An 18,600-nucleotide genomic window follows, 5' to 3' on the forward strand; every position below is an offset into this window, starting at 1 on the left:
TACACGATTATCATCCAATCCACACACAAATTGATGACATACACAGCAAAATGTTTGTTATTAAACAAAAAAAAAATAAAAAACACATTTCATTGAAGAAGACACAAATAAATGAAATGAAATGAAATGGGGTTTAATGTCCTATTGTTCTGCTCCTAAACTGGGCTAATGAAGACGGGCATACGCCATACATTGTGCTATGAGGGAAATTTTTCCCGGGCAGCGGCACTACGGCCTACTCTTATATCGAATTCCAACTGCCAAGGGATCTTTTACGTGCACGCCAATGTGTACACGGGACCTCGGTTTTTCGTCCCATCCGAACGACTAGACAGCTGTCCTTGTCAGGTCCTCCGTCCTGCATCTCTGACAAGGGGAAACCACGCTGGAAAATCTGAATGAACTTTCTCGGTCAATGCAGGGATCGAACACCCGACCTCCAGGCTAGCGAGCCAGCGTCTTACCCACTTAGCCACGTGATCCCCAAGACACAAATAACTATGCAAGATAATGTTGTTTTCAATTTCAATCTATTTTTTGCAATATTTCCGAATGAAATGGCTGGCAAAACAATGCATACACAGCAGGGTTTTCTGCATACCTTTCATCGAATTAAGGGTTCTTTAACATGCACGCCAAATAAAACCCCACTGGTGGACCTCAATTTTCCGGCCCTTCAAATTAAACTACAGACAAGAGGCGACCAGGCTAGAAAATCAGAAAATCCCAAAGGACTTTCTCAGAACCCTTACCTCCTGGTTAGTGAGTCGGAGAGATCAGAGACAGACAGAAATAGGGTTTAACATCCACTCGACACAAACTAGGTCATTTTGGGACTAACTCATGGTTCAATCTTATTTCAATAATTCGCTTGCGCGTAGGGGTCTTTAGCAGTGGGAGGAAACCGGAGGAGGACCCGGAGAAAACCCATGAGGTTGGACAGGCGACAATACTCCTTGTCGCGTACAACCGGGGAATTGAAACCACGCCAGTTGACTCAATGGCAGACCATATGATACAACGCACACATGCTAAACATTTGGCCGTCCCCCTCCCCCAATACATGCACTGAGCCACTAATCTCAAATGACTTAGAAAAATATTCATTGAGAAATTTGTTCACACATGATCCAGTATTTTCTTCAATAAAATGTTTTTTATTCTTTTAATTATGATACGATTAATATGCATAAGATAAAAAACATAAATTTCCCATAGACAAGTTCGTTCCAGTGTGTAAAATTCAGTTAGTAGCTGACAATTCAAACATCGTCAAAATGCATTTCTCAAATAGCAAAATCAAATTAGAATTCATAATCAAAAATAAAATCATGCCTTAAAGAGTATCATTTATTCTTTTTTAATAATTTAGTCTTGATATTCCTGGTTTCGAATTCTTTATGTATAATGATCAGGGCCCCCGAGTTCACAAAGCATTCTCAGACTTTAGTCAAGAATTTACTCAACTTTCCAATCATTGTTTATGAGAAATATCTTTGATTCAGAAACACAAAAATTTGTACATAGTTTTTTTTATCGATGTATTTGATACATTAAAACAAAAAAAGTTTTATAAAGGGCTAAATTTTAGTTAAAATATGGCAAACAATGGAGAAAATTCTTAACTTAAGTCTGAGAATGTTTTGAGAACTCGGGGCCAGAATGATAAGAAGATTATAAAATCCAAGACTATAAGCCTGTGCGATTTGTTATAGGAGTAGGGATAGAGTCAGTCTATCAAAAAATCAGATTTAATTAACAATGAATTTTCAATCTCACATAACGTTATTGAGTGCTATTTTCACAATATTTTCTTCTTGCAAAAGCTTGTGCAAAATAATTTTAGAGATTGCAAGTAGAAAAAATATCACATAACATTATTCGAGCGCTGTTTTGACAACGGGAACACATGTATATCTAATGTTATCATGACATAAAACGAACGCATTACAAGTCAGGAATCAATGTTTTTTAGCGCCAGTGGTCATAGTCATAAGGTACATACGTAAGTCAAAGCAAGTGGGTATGAATTTCCTACATTACTCCACCTTATCAATAATACTATTACAACAAACACATTAATAAAAATTCAAAAGAATTACGATACCTCTCTGATGATTGCCTGGTTTTTGTAAGTTTAGATTATTATCATTGAAGTTAGTAAAATCGGCCGATCTACGTTTGTGTGTCGCTTCAGCTTGTACAGGTGTTTCGGCTCGAGAACTTTGTGGACTTGATAAACTTTCAAGACTTGCTGCTAAAGAAGCTGGAGCACTTTGTTGACCAGGTACTGGAACACGTTCTTCCTGTAAATAAAATAAAATAAAATGGGGTTTAACGTCCTACTGTTATGCTCCTATATTGGGCTAATGAAGACGGGCATACGCCATACAGTGTGGCACATCACGCCAAAAACTAGCCACAACAGACCGTTTTATTAGCTAATCCCTCACATCATCCAGAACACAGGTTATATACTCTTCCAAAAAAAGTAGGGGATATTCAGAAACAATACAAAACTGCGGAAATGCACTGCTGTTTTTATTAGAGGTAACCACTGTATGTTAATAACTGGCCAATTGCCTACATATGAACATAAACTGTTCATATGAGCTGCTTATCTGACGGCTCCATTGATTTTGATTTTTGTCTTAATAATGAGTAATTGCTCCACCAATCCTCAGACATTCAGCAATTCGTCTCCCGATCAAATTAAACGTAACACACTAAAGCAAAGATACGCTAAACAGTAAATCTTATGCAAGAACAGATAGGAAAGCAAACATGGATAGATAAACCAGCACGCGGCAGTTTTCATCAACCCTTCCTTGAAGTGTCAAATTTGACAATGAACCCCTCCCACGTGTATGGCGCTATTGCGTGTCGCACGTGCAGCTCAGTGGTTCTGTTGGGGCAATAAGTTCTTCATCTGTGAACATACTTTCAAAGCATGTCAAGTGCCCATGACTATTTATCATATCACAACCTGTATAGGTATTTGCATTTCAATATCCCCTGCTTTTTTTGAAGAGTATACAACAACTCTTCCAGATCCTAGTGTAGTAGAGACAAATAAAACAAAATTTTGAACTATAAAAAACAAAACAAAATAGGTGTTTTAATCAGATTGTTTCATGACACAAGGTTAAATGGGGTTTATACTTCAATTATTTTGATATCGAAGTATAATATGTTTTATATGGATCACTAAACAAAGCTGGGGAGAGAATTTTGCCCAGGCAGCAAACAATCCGTATCAGCTGATTTTGTTCAATCACAAGAAAATAAAGTAATTTTGATCAAAGATGGTCTTCAAAAGATTTCAATTTCATCACAGAAGAATCTTGTGTCATCAATCCTTATTCAAGAGACAGAGAGAGAAGAGAAATGGGGTTTAATGTCCACTTGACACAAACAAGGTCATTTTGGGACTAACACATGGTTCAATTCTATTTCAATAATTCGCTTGCACCTGGGGGGGTCTTTAGCAGTGGGAGGAAACCGGAAGACCCAGAGAAAACCGACGAGGTTGGACAGGCTACCCTAGTCCTTATCCTTATTCAAACAATCTTGTTTGCCATACTACAAATTATCTTATATTCCTGAGACGAGAGTCGGGTCGGAAGAAATGCGTTATTTACTACGAAATGAAATGAAATCAAATGAAATGGGGTTTAACGTCCTACTATTCTGCTCCTATACTGGGCTAATGAAGACGGGCATACGCCATACAGTGTGCTATGAGGGAAATTTTGCCCGGGCAGCGGCACTATCGCCTACTCTTATATCGAATTCCAACTGCCAAGGGATCTTTTAAGTGCATTCCAATATATACACGGGACCTCGGTTTTTCGTCTCATCCGAAGGACTAGACAGCTGTCCTTGTCAGGCCCTCCGTCTTGCATCACTGACGAGGGGGAACCACGCCAGAAAATCTGGATGAACTTTCTCGGTCAATGCAGGGATCGAACACCCGACCTCCAGGCTAGCGAGCCAGCGTCTTATCCACTTGTGGATATGTTAAAACTGCTCCACATTCTATTTTTAACAAATTTTTTTCTCTTTAAACTTCTTTAATTAAATAAAAAATATTTTGTGGATATATTAAAATAAAAAAAATAATGAATAACATTGTAACCCAGGTATCGTTTAAGCTTGTGTATCTAGCACTAATTTCTTTCACATTCGTTTAATATCAAATCTCTGTTTAAAAATTTGTAAAAACTGTTTAAAATCACCAAAAATCGTTTAATTTGTACTTGTGTCAAGTTTAAAGCTGACCATTCAATTTTGATAATGAGTGTCCAATTTACAAGTGTTTAATTTCTCAATCATTGTTAAAAAATAAACAACCCAATTGATTAATGATGTATAATGATTAATTTTTGAACTGTGATCAGGAAATTAAATACTTGTAAATTGGACACTCATTATCAAAATTAATCAGTCAGCTTTAAACTGGACACATGTACAAATTAGATGATTTTTGGTGATTTTAAAAGATTTTTAGAAATTTGTAAACAAAGATTTGATATTCAACGAATGTGAAAGAAATTAGTGCTAGATACACAAGATTATACGATACCTGGGTTACAGTGTTATTCATTATTTTTTTTATTTTAATATATCCACAAAATATTTTCTATTTAATTAAAGAAGTTTAAAAAGAATAAAAATTGTTAAAAATAAAATGTGGAGCAGTTTTAACATATCCACAAAATATTTTTTATTTAATTAAAGAAGCTTAAAAAGAAAAAATTTTGTTAAAAATAAAATGTGGAGCAGTTTTAAGATCAAGCTAATATTAATTAAATCTTATACAAAGCAAAAAGTGTGATAAAATAAACCCATCACCAAATAGTTAAATAATGCTTCTATTGTAAAACACTTGGAGAGAGAAGGGGATGGGGGGAGCGAAAGATTAAGATTAAATTGCCCTCGTTCAGTTTTAGTTCTTACGCAAATGTGTAGCCTTAAAATATACATTTGCTTGACAAAGACGTTGTATCATCGTTGAAACATTGCGTAGTCATAAAATCATAAATGGTGTATCCATAAAATTGTACCTTGTGTTAAAATCGTAAAATACAAATTTCAATATATTCATTTGTCAATATCTATTTTTGTACTATCATAGCAAGAAAGGCTGGATTTTTACCTAATTCTTACAGAACACATCTAAATAGTTTTACAGTTTCATTGGTAATGACGATTAGTTATTAAGTTAGCCATATTTCATCCTTATAAGTGATACTAGCGATATCACATCACGGTGGAAGCGGACGTTAAATAAAGCTATTTCAAACACACCAAGCGAAAATGTACTACTGATCACACTGTAAGTTAGGTATCATTTAATCTTGTGTATTTAGCACTAATTTCTTTTACATTCGTTTAATATCAAAAATGTTTCCGGCGTGGTTCCCCCTTGTCAGTGATGCAGGACTGAGGGCCTGACAAGGACAGCTGTCTAGTCCTTCGGACGAGACGAAAAACCGAGGTCCTGTGTATACATTGGAATGCACGTAAAAGATCCCTTGGCAGTTGGAATTCGATATAAGAGTAGGCGATAGTGCCGCTGCCCGGGCAAAATTTCCCTCATAGCACACTGTATGGCGTATGCCTGTCTTCATTAGCCCAGGTTAGGAGAAGAACAGTAGGACGTTAAACCCCATTTCATTTCATTTCATTTAATATCAAATTTACAAGTGTTTAATTTCACGATCACTGTTTAAAAATTAATCATTATACATCAATAATCAATAATCAATTCAACAGTGATCGAGAAATTAAACACTTGAGAGAGAGAAATGGGGTTTAAAGTCCACTCGACACAAACTAGGTCATTTCGGGACTAACATATGGTTTAATTTTTTTATTTCAATAATTCGCTTGCGCGTAGGGGTCTTTAGCAGTGGGAGGAAACCGGAGGACCCAGAGAAAACCCACAAGGTTTAAACGCTTGAAAATTGGACACTAACACAAAGATCTGATATTGAATGAATGTGAATGAAATTAGTGCTAAATACACAAGATTAAATGATACCTGGGTTACAGTGTCAGTTTCCTTAGTAGATCTTATTGAGAAAATATTTCATGAAATTAAAAGAGAAAAGTGATTGAGTGACCAGGAGAATGTGGTCATATATTTGTAGTAGAAATTAAGATTAGATATAAAAATAAAAGAATGGGTTAACTATAATATATATATTTCTATGGATCTGTCCAGTAAGTACACCTATGACGTAGTTATTCCAAGGGAGAGCAGAAAATCAATTCCAGGGAGTCAATAAACTTGTTGAACAGGGCTACTGCTAGCGCCTATATATTTACAAATTTTAAATTCCGTAGCAGATAGTTATGTATGGTACTAATCTATTGAAAAGAGAGTGAGAGAGGTGGGGTTTAATGTCCACTCGACACAAACTAGGTCATGACGGGACTAACATACGGTTCTATTTTATAATTTACTGTATACAAGGGAGAGGCTATAAAATACTCTGGAATTCTATAGCAAATGTTATTCATATATATATATATACTGTTACACTACTGTATGTGGGGTAGGGTTTATAGAGAGAGAGAGAAATGGGGTTTAACGTCCACTCGACACAAACTAGGTCATTTGACTCATTTTGGGACTAAGGTAGGGTTTATAAAATACTTTTGTAAATGTTACTTTTACAATCTACTGTAAGTTTGTTTTTTTCTTTTGGGGGTGAGGTGGGTGAGGGGATTTATAAAATAGTCTTGAATTTATAATTAAATATTAGTTAGGTTAATTAAAATCTACTGTTTGTAGGGAGGGTTTATAAAATATTTGGACATTTTTAATTGAACATTAGCGGTTACGATCTACTGTATTTGGGGAGGAATTATAAAATACTCTGGAATTTTTTAATTAAATATTAGTTAGGTTAAAATCTACTGCATTTGGGGAGGATTTATGAAATACTCTGGAATTTTTTTTAAATATTGGTTTGGTTACAATCTACTGTATTTTCCCTCAAATGCTATCTATGACAAGTTTGAATCGACCCTTTAAAATCCTGAAATTCTTCTCGGCCACACTATGATTTGAAACCAAGGAGATTCTGGTCAGGAGTTCAGTTCTTTAACCGCTCGACTACCCCTGCCCTTATGATATTACAAATGACCCTTAATTCTTTCAACTATAACTTTTTCCAAGAATTTGACATAACCAATGCATGCAGTATCATTAACAATCTTATATTCTGTAATACATACATCGACAATGTTTGTTTTAAATAATGAATGGATTATACAGGTAACTCAGCTATCATTTAGTTGTGTTGTTTTAGCAGGAGTTTCTACTAATTAAAGGGTGTTTGGTTTATAACTGTTTAAGTTTCTCAAAAGATGTCGCGAAACTAAAAAGTTATAAACCCAACACTCATTATCTAATCTAGACAGACTCTTTAAACTACACAATAGTAGAAACCCAATGGTTTTCTATGATTCTCAACAGATTTGAACAGTTTTCCAACAATCGTTTGATACTAAACATTAAATACAGAAATTCCTGCTAAAACAACATAACTAAATGATACCCAAGTTGTAATAAATATAGGCTATAAATAACTAACTAGCATATCGGTGTACAGCCCTGGCAATTAACGACAACTTTTATTTTTTTTATAAATTTTCTGGTAAATTGTCTGACGATTAAATCAAGTCTATATTCGTAAATGAAGTGTAAAAAACTAGTTTTAAGCCGACAATTATGCCTCTAGACAATCTACCAAACCATCTGTAACTAAAATTTATGTCATTTTTATATAGAAAGAAACTTTTGGTTATTTTATCCATTTTTAGCATCAAGAAAAATATGCATGGAGGGTTTTAATGTATATACAAACATGACTCAATGACAGACTTTGATAACCATTTGGCCATCCAACCTCCCCCTGCCTCCCGATTAAACAGAGCAGGGTTGGTCTAATCCAATCAATATCTGACCATTCGTTAACTAAATGTCTAAATAATAATTCAATAGGCAGATTTAGTTCTTACAAAATGTCCTGTTAGATATGTTTTCTATTGTCTAAATGCCAAGGCTGTTTATATAATATTAAATATTAATAAAGCTAAAAACCAAAATGCAAACAAACTCTGTTACCTCAATCACAATCTTAGGTGGTGAACGATTGGTTGTCTAGCATTTCAACAAAATTAAAAATATTATTTTAACAAATAAACAAAATGCTAAAAATAAATTTTCAAAACCAAAATACAAATAAAATACATAAACATAGTAAGCTTGAAATAAAAATTGCACAAACCGCTGAGCCTTTAAAACAATGTTTAGTAGATAATCTGGGTGAGGAAATAACATAATATAACAAAATAAATGCCCTTTATTAGGGCTAGATCTATTTGATAAGGCCAACTTCAAGTTTGGTCAAAGCGATCACCAGATGTAAACAGGGCTAGTGCTAACTCCAATCCTAACTCTGGAACTATCCCTAATACTTACCTTAACCCTAATCTACAATCTTACCAACAATCACATGCTCCCTAACCTTGACGAAAATTGAGCTGGCCTTAACAAAAAGATTTAGCCCTTTATTAGGTTAAATTCCAATAAAAAATTTGAAATTCAACATGATGAAAAATGTTACAAGATAAATACCCTTCATTAGTTTGTATGCAAATAAAAAAATTAGAAATTCAAAGATAGATTAAACTGTAAACCCGAAATGGATGTGTGTCAAAATTATTGCAATCTGTAGCAATTGTGGTGAGTGGATTTAATGCAATCTGTAATGTCATACAGATGTGTATTGTTATTAATCCAGATGTAATTTATCCAAATGTGTTTTGTAATTAATCCAAACATATTTTGTAATCTATCTTGATATCTATTGTAATTAATCCATATATGTATTGTACTTTATCTTAATATGTAATTGATCCAAATGTTTTGTAATTGCTCTAAATGTGTATTGTAATTAATCCAGATCAATATTGTAATTAATCCAAAAGTGTATTGAATTATGTGTATTGTAATTAGCTGAGCGTATTAATTTCTTGTTTTACAGTATGTTACGTTAGTTAGTAATAAATCAAGGGATAACCTTGAGTTTAAAAAAAAAATGACTTTAAGTCTATTGTGTCTCTGATAATTTTTATGAACTAAAGTTGTCATCACATCTAGACTAATATCACACACATACATAGTTGTAATATATTCAATTATATGAATTTCAATCAATGGTTCAAAGACTTATTTTAGAATATTTAGTATTTGTCAAATAAATTAATAAAATTTGATCCGTTTAAATCATTTCTTATTGGAAATATTAAATATAAATCAAACCAAAACATTGAAAAATTAAAGGTCACCGGAAAAGCGTCATAATTGTTTTAAATAATGCAATATAGACTAGAATATGAGCAGAAGGATTAAATTGACATCATAAATTGTTTATTAGCGGAAAGTGCCGACTACTCACGGAGAATGGTAGAAATTACTAAAGTTGAAATTTACCTGTTGTAGGTAATATTGACTTTCGGGTTCGTGTTATACTTATGGAAAGGATATGTTGACATAATTATTTGCATTATTTTAAAAAAAAAGTTGAAGAACCTTTTCTGGTGACCTTTAAAGATATACTTCTGCAAAATTTTTTTAAAAAATTGAACATATGACTCGATTATTTGAATATTCAAATTGTATTGATTTCAAGTTTATAACAATAAGCTACCCAATCAATTACGATGTCGTAATTTTTTAACTATTTTTAAATCAAAACTCAAAATGTATCTTTTTAAAATTGCCTTTTATAACTCTTCTTAACTTTCCTTTAAAATGCTTATTGATTTCTTTACTGTTTAGACCTATTTTAAGTGTTGGACAATTTTTAAATTTATTTATTTTATTGTTAAGGACATCTGGGCACTTATTGGAAAGATGGTCTATAATAATAATAATCATTAATAATCATGATGATGATGATGATGATGCCAAGTCACTACAATTCATACACATCCTTACTCTTCAAATAAATTATCATTAATCAATGACATTCACAGAAAATCTCTGTACCTTACCTCAACTACAATAGGTGCAGATCTGTTGGGTTGATAAGCGACGTGAACAGGTATGCCTTGCGGAACTGTGTTTTTTATTGTACCACCATGTGAGTCTATTAGTTGCTGACTAACGGTACCAGGTGGCGATGCTGATACTGTTGTTCCATACTGACTAATATTACTTCCTGTGCTTCGATAATCTAAAATTAATCAACAATTCAAATCATTATTTATATTCGATCTAAATGATGTTTCCTTACACTTCTGATAACCTCTACTCCACACTGATCTGATTGGGGGTCCTAGTGGGTAAGACGTTGGCAAGCTGACAGGTGGGACTGGCATGATTCTCTCTTGTCAGTGGTACAGGACAGAGGGTCTGGCAAGGGACAATGTATAGCGTAGGCATTTTGAATAGGTCAAGTCTGTCGTTAATTTATCTTCTTCGCCGTCTTCAGTTGATCGCACTCATGTCTTTGCTATCACGTGTTCATTGATAATGGGCGTACTCGATTGAACGGTTAATTTATCTTCTTCGCCGTCTTCAGTTTATCGCACTCATGTCTTTGCTATCACGTGTTCATTGATAATGGGCGTACTCGATTGAACGGTCCGGAATTGAATTCTCTCAATCCCAAAAGTAGCGACAATCGAGTGAACATGGGTACTTCGGGCTACAACGCATGCGTCGACTGGATATATAAATATCTCATCCAACCATGCAGCCGAAACCTGTTCGTCGTGTTTAATTACGTCACAATTCTACTCACACCACCCCCGTCGTCGGGACTAACAGAACTGTGACAGAATGAATTCCGCGTCACTCGATTGCAATTCTGTCAATTCGGGACGTTCCGGACTGTGACTCGAGCATCCCAGGTGATCGGCACACGGTTCGAAGAGATCCGTAGGGTTAGGTTATTTAGGTTCAATCGGCATGCGCAACGAATGTTTCCAACAGGTGCTAGGAATATTTTTACGACTGTGAATTAGGGGGAAAATTTGTGGATATTTTTGAGTATTTGTCACAACTGTCGTACAAGAGATTAAAATTATCAAAGTAATCAACAAAGACCCACGGTAGTGAGTTTTAATCTCACAGATAATTGATTGGTGATTGCTTGTTAATCTTTTGTGGCTTCACACCCATCCAGTTTTAATCTCACGGATAATTGATCGGTAAGTGTTTGCTTCACTCCCACCGATTGAAGGCCAGATTATACAGTGTCGATTCAATGAAAATCGTATGATGGGACGGCTGATTGATGTCGTAATCCGGAACGTACAGAGGTCGAATTACCCAGAGATTTTTTGGCTGAAGTAATAAGGAAATAAATCGGGACATGAAAATGGTGTCGGATGTAACAGAGTGCCGGAGTGATCAGAGGTCGGATGTGACAGAGTGCACGGTATAGTCATTCAAACGGTACGAAAAAATGAGGTCCTGTGTATGCATGTAAAAGAACACTGGGCAGTTGGAATTTGATATAACAGTAGAACATAGTGCCACTGCCCGGGCAAAATTTCCCTCATTATAGCACACTGTATGGCGTATGCCTGTCTTCATTAGCCGAGTCAATCTATTTCCAACAAGCGATGATATATATTTGTTGTATAGAAATGGAAATGAAATGAAATGGGGTTTAACGTCCTACAGTGTGCTATGAGGGAAATTTTGCCCAGGCAGTGGCGCTATGGCCTACTCTTATATCGAATTCCAACTACCAAGGGATCTTTTACGTGCAGGCCAATGTGTACATGGGACCTCGGTTTATCGTCCCATCCGAACGACTAGACAGCAGTCCTTGTCAATCCCTCCGTCCTGCATGACTGACAAGGGGAAAACACGCCAGAAAATCTGGATGAACTTTCCCGGCCAATGCAGGAATCGAAGATCCGACCTCCAGGCTAGCGAGCCAGCGTCTTACCCACTTAGCCACGTGAACCCCTTGTTGTATAGAATAATATATCATAGTTTATTGAACGGTATACATGTATATAATCACAATGTTGTTGATATCGGTTATTATCAGCGGGAGTTTGCCACATTTTACTGTCATAGTGCCGCTCTCTGTGCAAAAGGTGAACTTTGACTGAACTGTATAGACTACCTACTTTACTTGTTTTTCACTGCTCAGTATGTAATTAAAGACAAGATTTGATAGTAAGACTTATAGCACATGCATTGCCCCTGATCACAAGTGGAAAAAGGTCTTTAAAAATTATAAGCTAGGGTTACATTGGGAAAAACAGTTCACGCTTAGATAAAACAAACATATTATATTGTGTAAAATGAAAGTAGAACTCACTATATTCAGACTGGTCATAATAATCTGGATCCTCATACACCAAAGGTTTATCATCTCCATGGAAAAACTACAAAAAAATAAAACACATCAATTAAAACAAAGCCTTGGAGTCTCTGATCATAATTTGAAAGATTTTTAATTCCTTGTCAATTACAATATTTTGAAAGTTGAATCTCTAATATTAATATCAGGGAGTTGGAAAGCCGAATGGTTAGTGTGTGCGCGTTGCATCATTAGGTCTGCTGTCTTTATTAGCCCAGTTCGGAGCAAAACAGTAGGACGTTAAACCCCATTTCATTTCATTAGGTCTGTCATTGAGTCAACTGGCGTGGTTTCGATTCCACAGTTGTAAGTGAAAGGAGTAGGGTCGCCGGTCCAACGGGTTTTCTCCCACCGCTAAAGACCCCTACGCCAGTGAAGGGATTTCAAAATTTTACTTGTCGGACAGTTTACCGAAAATAAAGGGGCATAACTCTTATCGTTATTTAAGCAGACGAATTCGTACCACAACTAAAAGTCACATGTCAAAATATTCAAATCCCGTACGTAATAAAAATAGGTGAATCTCGCTATTTTTCATATTTAATTCCCGTACAGTATTCAATTCATACCACAATTAAAAACCACATGTCAACAAAAATATTCAAATCCCGTACGTAATAAAAATTGGTGACCTCGCTATTTTTCACACTTAATTCCCGTACGGCATTCAAATTTATGTCAGTAAATGTCCTACAAAATTAAGCATTTTCGTCATATGTTGAATGAAAGCTTGCCGATCCTGCTTCAGCATCAATTTCACAACCATAATATTCCGTTAGAATTACGTGTCTTCGTTTATACGGCAGCAAATGAATGCAGAACTTCCGAAATAGTTAAATCACTTGTAAACAGGCATAGCTAACTTCAGCGAATAACACTCTTTCATAGTCACGACAGAGTGACAGGCATCACAGCAGAATGACTGACGCCTACAAATACGTTAGAATTTCTGCTCATATAGCTATTGGTAGCCCCTCCCCTTTTTGTTATTTTGCTGGGTGCGTACTAGTCTCGGTCACCCAGAAACTCCTAGTCTTCAACATATTCGTAGAATATTTTTCTGGATAATAGAGACTAATAGCCTACGTGACTCATCACACGGCTTCATAGTAAGCACTGCCTAATAATATGTTAAGCAATATTCGTGCCGCGCTCGAGATTAAGGGAAAGTGCCAACGTGGATGAGAATTTCTATATGGATTCTTAAAAGACGTGGACTAGAAAATCTCAAAGAATTCTCTCTCCTTACAAATATCAGGATCAGAAATCGGAACAAGGACCTCCACCGTGGTTCCCAAAAAAGATTCAAGACCTGAATATTTTACTCTATATATCTACTGAATAAACGAATATGTAACATTAGTGTAGTCTTTCGGATGGGACAAAAAACTGAGGCCCTGTGTACACATAAAAGAACCCTTGGCAGTTGGAATTCAATATAAGAGTAGGCCGTAGCGCCACTGTCCGGCCAAAATTTCCCTCATAGCACACTGTATAGTGTACGCCCGTCATTAATTCAGTCTGTACAGACAATTATTAAATCCCATCTCAGCAGGGAAACTTTTGGCTGCATGGGGCACCCTATCATTAGACATGAAACTAAATTATTACCTGAAATAAATGATGCATAATTCTGACAACTTCTGCCATGGATGGTCGTTCTACAGGATTACCAGACCAACATCTGTAATGTCAAATACATCTCTTCAGTCACATCATTCAGATAATATTTGGATTTACTCCGGAAATAAACCATAAACAATTCTAAAACCCTTAAACTTTACACATTGTCAGTTACAAACACTTATGGATTTGTGTACTAAACGTTAAAACCAGCGGCTGCCAGTCAGGATACGCCCACATTTTCGAGAGATGGATAGAGAACAAGCTAAAAAGAAAGTGATTTTTCCTACAATCAAGGGCCATAATTGAGGAAATTACAATTCGATATGCGCAAACATCGAAAGGAACCGAGATCTTTGGGTTATAAACTTACATTTCAAGTTTCAACAAAATCGGATAAAAATTGTAACCTCTATAGGGTCCACAACCTTGATATACCATATTTTTACGCTATTTGAGAACGAACGGCGGCCATTTTGTCTGTCAGTTTTGGGCCGATTTTCACAAAATTCGAACTCAACCGTCCTTAGGGTTTAACGGTGATATAATAATATGTTTTTTTTAAATCGGATAAAAATTATGACCTCCTATAGGGTCCACAAGCCAAAAAACGCATTTTTGCTTACAATCGGGGCCATAATTCAGGAAGTTACGGTCCGATATACGCGAATATCGAAAGGAACCAAGTTCTTTGGGTTATAAGCTTACATTTCAAGTTTCAACAAAATCGGATAAAAATTGTGACCTCTACAGTGTTCACAAGCAAAAAATGTGATTTTTCGTACAATCAGGGGCCATAATCCATGAAGTTATGGTCCGATAGATGCCAATATCGAAAGGAACTGGGATCTTAGGGTGATAAACCTATATTTCAAATTTCATTGAAATCGGATAAAAATTGTGACCTGTAGACTGTTCACAAACAATTGTGGACGGACGGACAGGGGTTGGTTTTCCCCAAAATACTCATTTATGGGAATGGATTCGGTAATCATCGAAAATTCCCAAACCTCCCCAACTGGCCTACAATTAGCATTACCCAACCCCTTCAACTTAGATTTAAAATCCCAACGAATGACCTTTGAACTTTAACTTACCTAGTCATCAACAATTCTAGTGGCTTTGGCAAATTTCTTATCAATGGAGGACGTTTACCTTAAATTAAAAAAAAAGAAACAAAAAACTCAAACTGATATCAAAATTAAAAATATAATTGACTATGTAATGCTTTGGGATGCAACTTTTTATTACCAAACACACCCAATTCAATTAAGATATCATTTTCTTGTCCATAATCAACTCTCTTGACCTTAATTTAAAGTACAAATACAAATTAGACACAAGTACAAATTAGATGATTTGGGGTGATTTTAAATAATTTATACAAATTTTTAAACAAAGATTTGATACTAAAGCAATGTGAAAGAAATTAGTGCTAGATACACAAGATTAAATGATACCCATGTTACAGTGATGGTTTCTAGCAAAAGTTTCGTACACAAACGTACCTTGATGTACTGCCCACATTATTCTGAAGGCTGGTCCACCAATTTCATCAAATGGTTTACGTCGTGTTATAACTTCCCATAGTATAATTCCCCAACTAAATACATCACATTTCTCACTGTAATTACTACCTGCAAATAAAAATAAATGTCATTAATAACAGATTTAAGCTAAAAACAAAGGTCGTTAATAACACATTTGAGTTAAAAAAAAATTATTTCAGTTGTTATTTATTTAAGATATAATAATAATGAATGGGGGCTAAAGTTCACTCAACACAAACTAGGTTATTTCGGGACATAATATGGTTAAATCAATCTGACTAAAACACAGATCCTATTTCGTTTCGTTTCGTTTTTATAGTTCAAAACTTTGTTTTACTGTCTTTACTACACTAGGATCTCGAAGAGTTGTTACTTTACTGGCGTTTTGGTTTAAGTGAGGGACTAGCCAATGAAATGGTCTGTTATTGCGAGTTTTTGGTGTTTGATGCACAGAACTGTGGGTAAACCACTAGAAACATCAAACGCTGATTGATAAATCAATGTCTGACGTCATGTGGTCAAAAGCCGCTCGTATGACCCCAGATTTACATGTAATGGAGCAGAGCAGAGAGAGAGAGAGAGAGAGAGAGAGAGAGAGAGAGATGGGGTTTAACAACGTCCACTTGACACAGACTAGGTCCACTTGACACAGACTAGGTCATTTCGGGACTAACATATGGTTTAATTTTATTTCAAAAATTCGCTTGCTCGTTTGGGTCTTTAACAGTGAGAGGAACCAGAGGACCTGGAGAAAACTCACAAGGTGGGACAGGCAACCCTACTCCTTGTCACGTACAACCGGGGATTTCGAAACCACGCCAGTTGACTCAATGACACAGCGCGCACATGCTAACCATTCGGCCATCCAACTCCCCTTCATGTAGTGTAGGTCATCGAAAGTATAAAAAACGAAAAGAAATATAGATCTGTATATAGATCTGTATTTTAATCAGAATTTGGTTGAATTTTATTTAGATACAGATATAATGTAACCAGTATTTTTGTATGGTTTCAAGTTTCCGTTCTTACCTTCAAAGACTTCTGGTGCCATCCAAGCAGCACTGCCCTTGTTATTAGTCATGTGTGTTTGAATATCACAAGCTGTTCCAAAATCACATATCTTCAACACAGTACCTCCCATAATCAACAACAAACTACAATTAAAAGTTTTAATATTAATTGGTTTCTTAAACCAGTGTTTATTACCCAATAAATATATAAATACTGCCCCTTTATTTGTAAATAATTTAATTAAATCAACTTGTCCATGATGTATAATGTATTGTACGTTTAAAAAACAATAACATAAACCAGTGGTAAATATTCTAAAAGTACCTCCCATAAACTAGAATTAAAGTTTTAAAATTAATTGGTTTCTTAAACTGGTTGTAATTGTTCGAAATGTTACTAGTCTAGACAACTACGTATGAATGGGAGCCAGCTTCTTTCCCAGTTAGCCATCGTGAAAGGGACAACTTGCGGTGAACTACAGTAAATAATGTTTACAATTGAGAGATTTGAAATTTCTGTGTATAAGGTTCACCTCGATATTTTCAAACTTACATGGAAGGTTTGAAATCTTGGTGTATTACGTTTTGAAACTTTCATGGGGGTTTAAAATCTCTGTGTATAAGACTTTAAAAGGGCTAAACCTCCCACTCAAAGTTACATTATGGAAGATAAGATAAAGGGAATTTGCTGAAAATTTCTGTGTATAAGAGCTTTAGGACTTACTTGGGAGGTTTGAAATCTTTGTGTAGTATGTTTGGAACTTATAGGGGGGAGGGAGCGGGGTTATAATCTCTATGTTTAAAGTTTTACAACTTACTTGGGAGGTTTGAGATCTCTGTGTATGAGAGCTTTAGGACTCATTCCATGTAAATATTCCACACCTCGTGCACACTGTAATGCCCAACTCATTGCATGAGCTGCCGTATATTCAGGTTGAAACTGAGTGCCATGTAAAACTGAAAAAAGAATGTCCAATATTAATGAATGAAATGAGGTTTTACGTTTCTGCACCAACCGGGTTAAGGAAGACGGGCATATAATATGAAATGGGGTTTAACGTCCTACTGTTTTGCTCCGATTGGGCTAATGAAGATGGGTATATGCCATAAAGTGGGCTATGAGGGAAATTGTGCCCGGACAATGGCACTACAGTTTACTCTTATACCGAATTCCAACTTTCAAGGGATCTTTTACGTGCACGCCAATCTGTACACGGGACCTGGATCCCATCCAAATGACTAGACAGCTGTCCTTGTCAGCCCCTCCGTCCTGCATCACTGACAAGGGGGAACCACGCAGGAAAATCTGGATGAACTTTCTCGGCCAATGCAGGGATCGAACACCTGACCTCCAGGCTAGCGAGCCAACATCTTACCCACTTAGCCACGGTGCCCCCGGACGGGCATATGCCATACAGTGTATGATGCAGCAAATTTTGCACAGACCACAACACTCATTGTTATTTTTTTGCATATTCTGCATATATATTTGCCTACTATTCACATATTTGTATCATTTGCTTGATAAAGACGAGAGTATCCTCGTAGAAACGTCGCTTAGTATTAAACTCAGTAATAGTGTATCCATAAAATTGTACCCTGTTCAAAGCAGAAATTAGAAACCAACTTACCATTATAGAGTGAACCACCCTCTGCATATTCCATAACAAGGCATACCTTTCAAAAAATAACATAAAAGATAAATTTTAAACAAAGGTATAGATAAAAGTTTACTGTTTTAATCCCAGTCCCAGTGTCACCAAAACATTTGTAAATTTATTGCTTTTAATTATAACCCGACAAAATGCTACTCATAATTCATGCAGTTTTCCAATATTTTTCCTTTTATAATTTTTAGCTTTGGTAAATAAATGAAATGAAATGGGGTTTAATGTCCTACTGTTCTGCTTCGACTGGGCTAATGAAGACGGGCTTACGCTTACACCGTACAGTGTGCTATGAGTGAAATTTTGCGCTATAGCCTACTCTTTATATTGAATTCCAACTGAC

At 35.7% G+C, this 18,600-nt stretch overlaps 1 protein-coding gene across 6 annotated transcripts in view; it reads right to left on the reverse strand.

Moving 5' to 3' along the window:
* Positions 1-18,600, reverse strand: part of LOC126809968 (mitogen-activated protein kinase kinase kinase 7) — a 44,417-nt gene that overhangs the window by 23,260 nt on the left and 2,557 nt on the right. For 4 of the 6 annotated variants that reach the window (XM_050534852.2, XM_050534851.2, XM_050534850.2 and 1 more), the window contains exons 3-12: positions 18,222-18,267; positions 17,409-17,547; positions 16,610-16,734; positions 15,539-15,667; positions 15,128-15,185; positions 14,019-14,091; positions 12,366-12,432; positions 10,075-10,256; positions 8,141-8,176; positions 2,108-2,306 (exon numbers count right to left, since the gene is read on the reverse strand). In XM_050534852.2, coding sequence (XP_050390809.1) covers positions 2,108-2,306; positions 8,141-8,176; positions 10,075-10,256; positions 12,366-12,432; positions 14,019-14,091; positions 15,128-15,185; positions 15,539-15,667; positions 16,610-16,734; positions 17,409-17,547; positions 18,222-18,267 — 1,054 coding nt within the window. Of the gene's footprint in view, positions 1-2,107; positions 2,307-8,140; positions 8,177-10,074; positions 10,257-12,365; positions 12,433-14,018; positions 14,092-15,127; positions 15,186-15,538; positions 15,668-16,609; positions 16,735-17,314; positions 17,322-17,408; positions 17,548-18,221; positions 18,268-18,600 lie in introns of those variants that run through there. The other 2 variants (XM_050534849.2, XM_056098579.1) reach the window with 2 other exon arrangements.

This window comes from Patella vulgata, chromosome 2 (genome assembly GCF_932274485.2).
Source record: "Patella vulgata chromosome 2, xgPatVulg1.2, whole genome shotgun sequence".
In the NCBI taxonomy this organism is placed as follows: Eukaryota; Metazoa; Mollusca; class Gastropoda; family Patellidae; genus Patella; species Patella vulgata.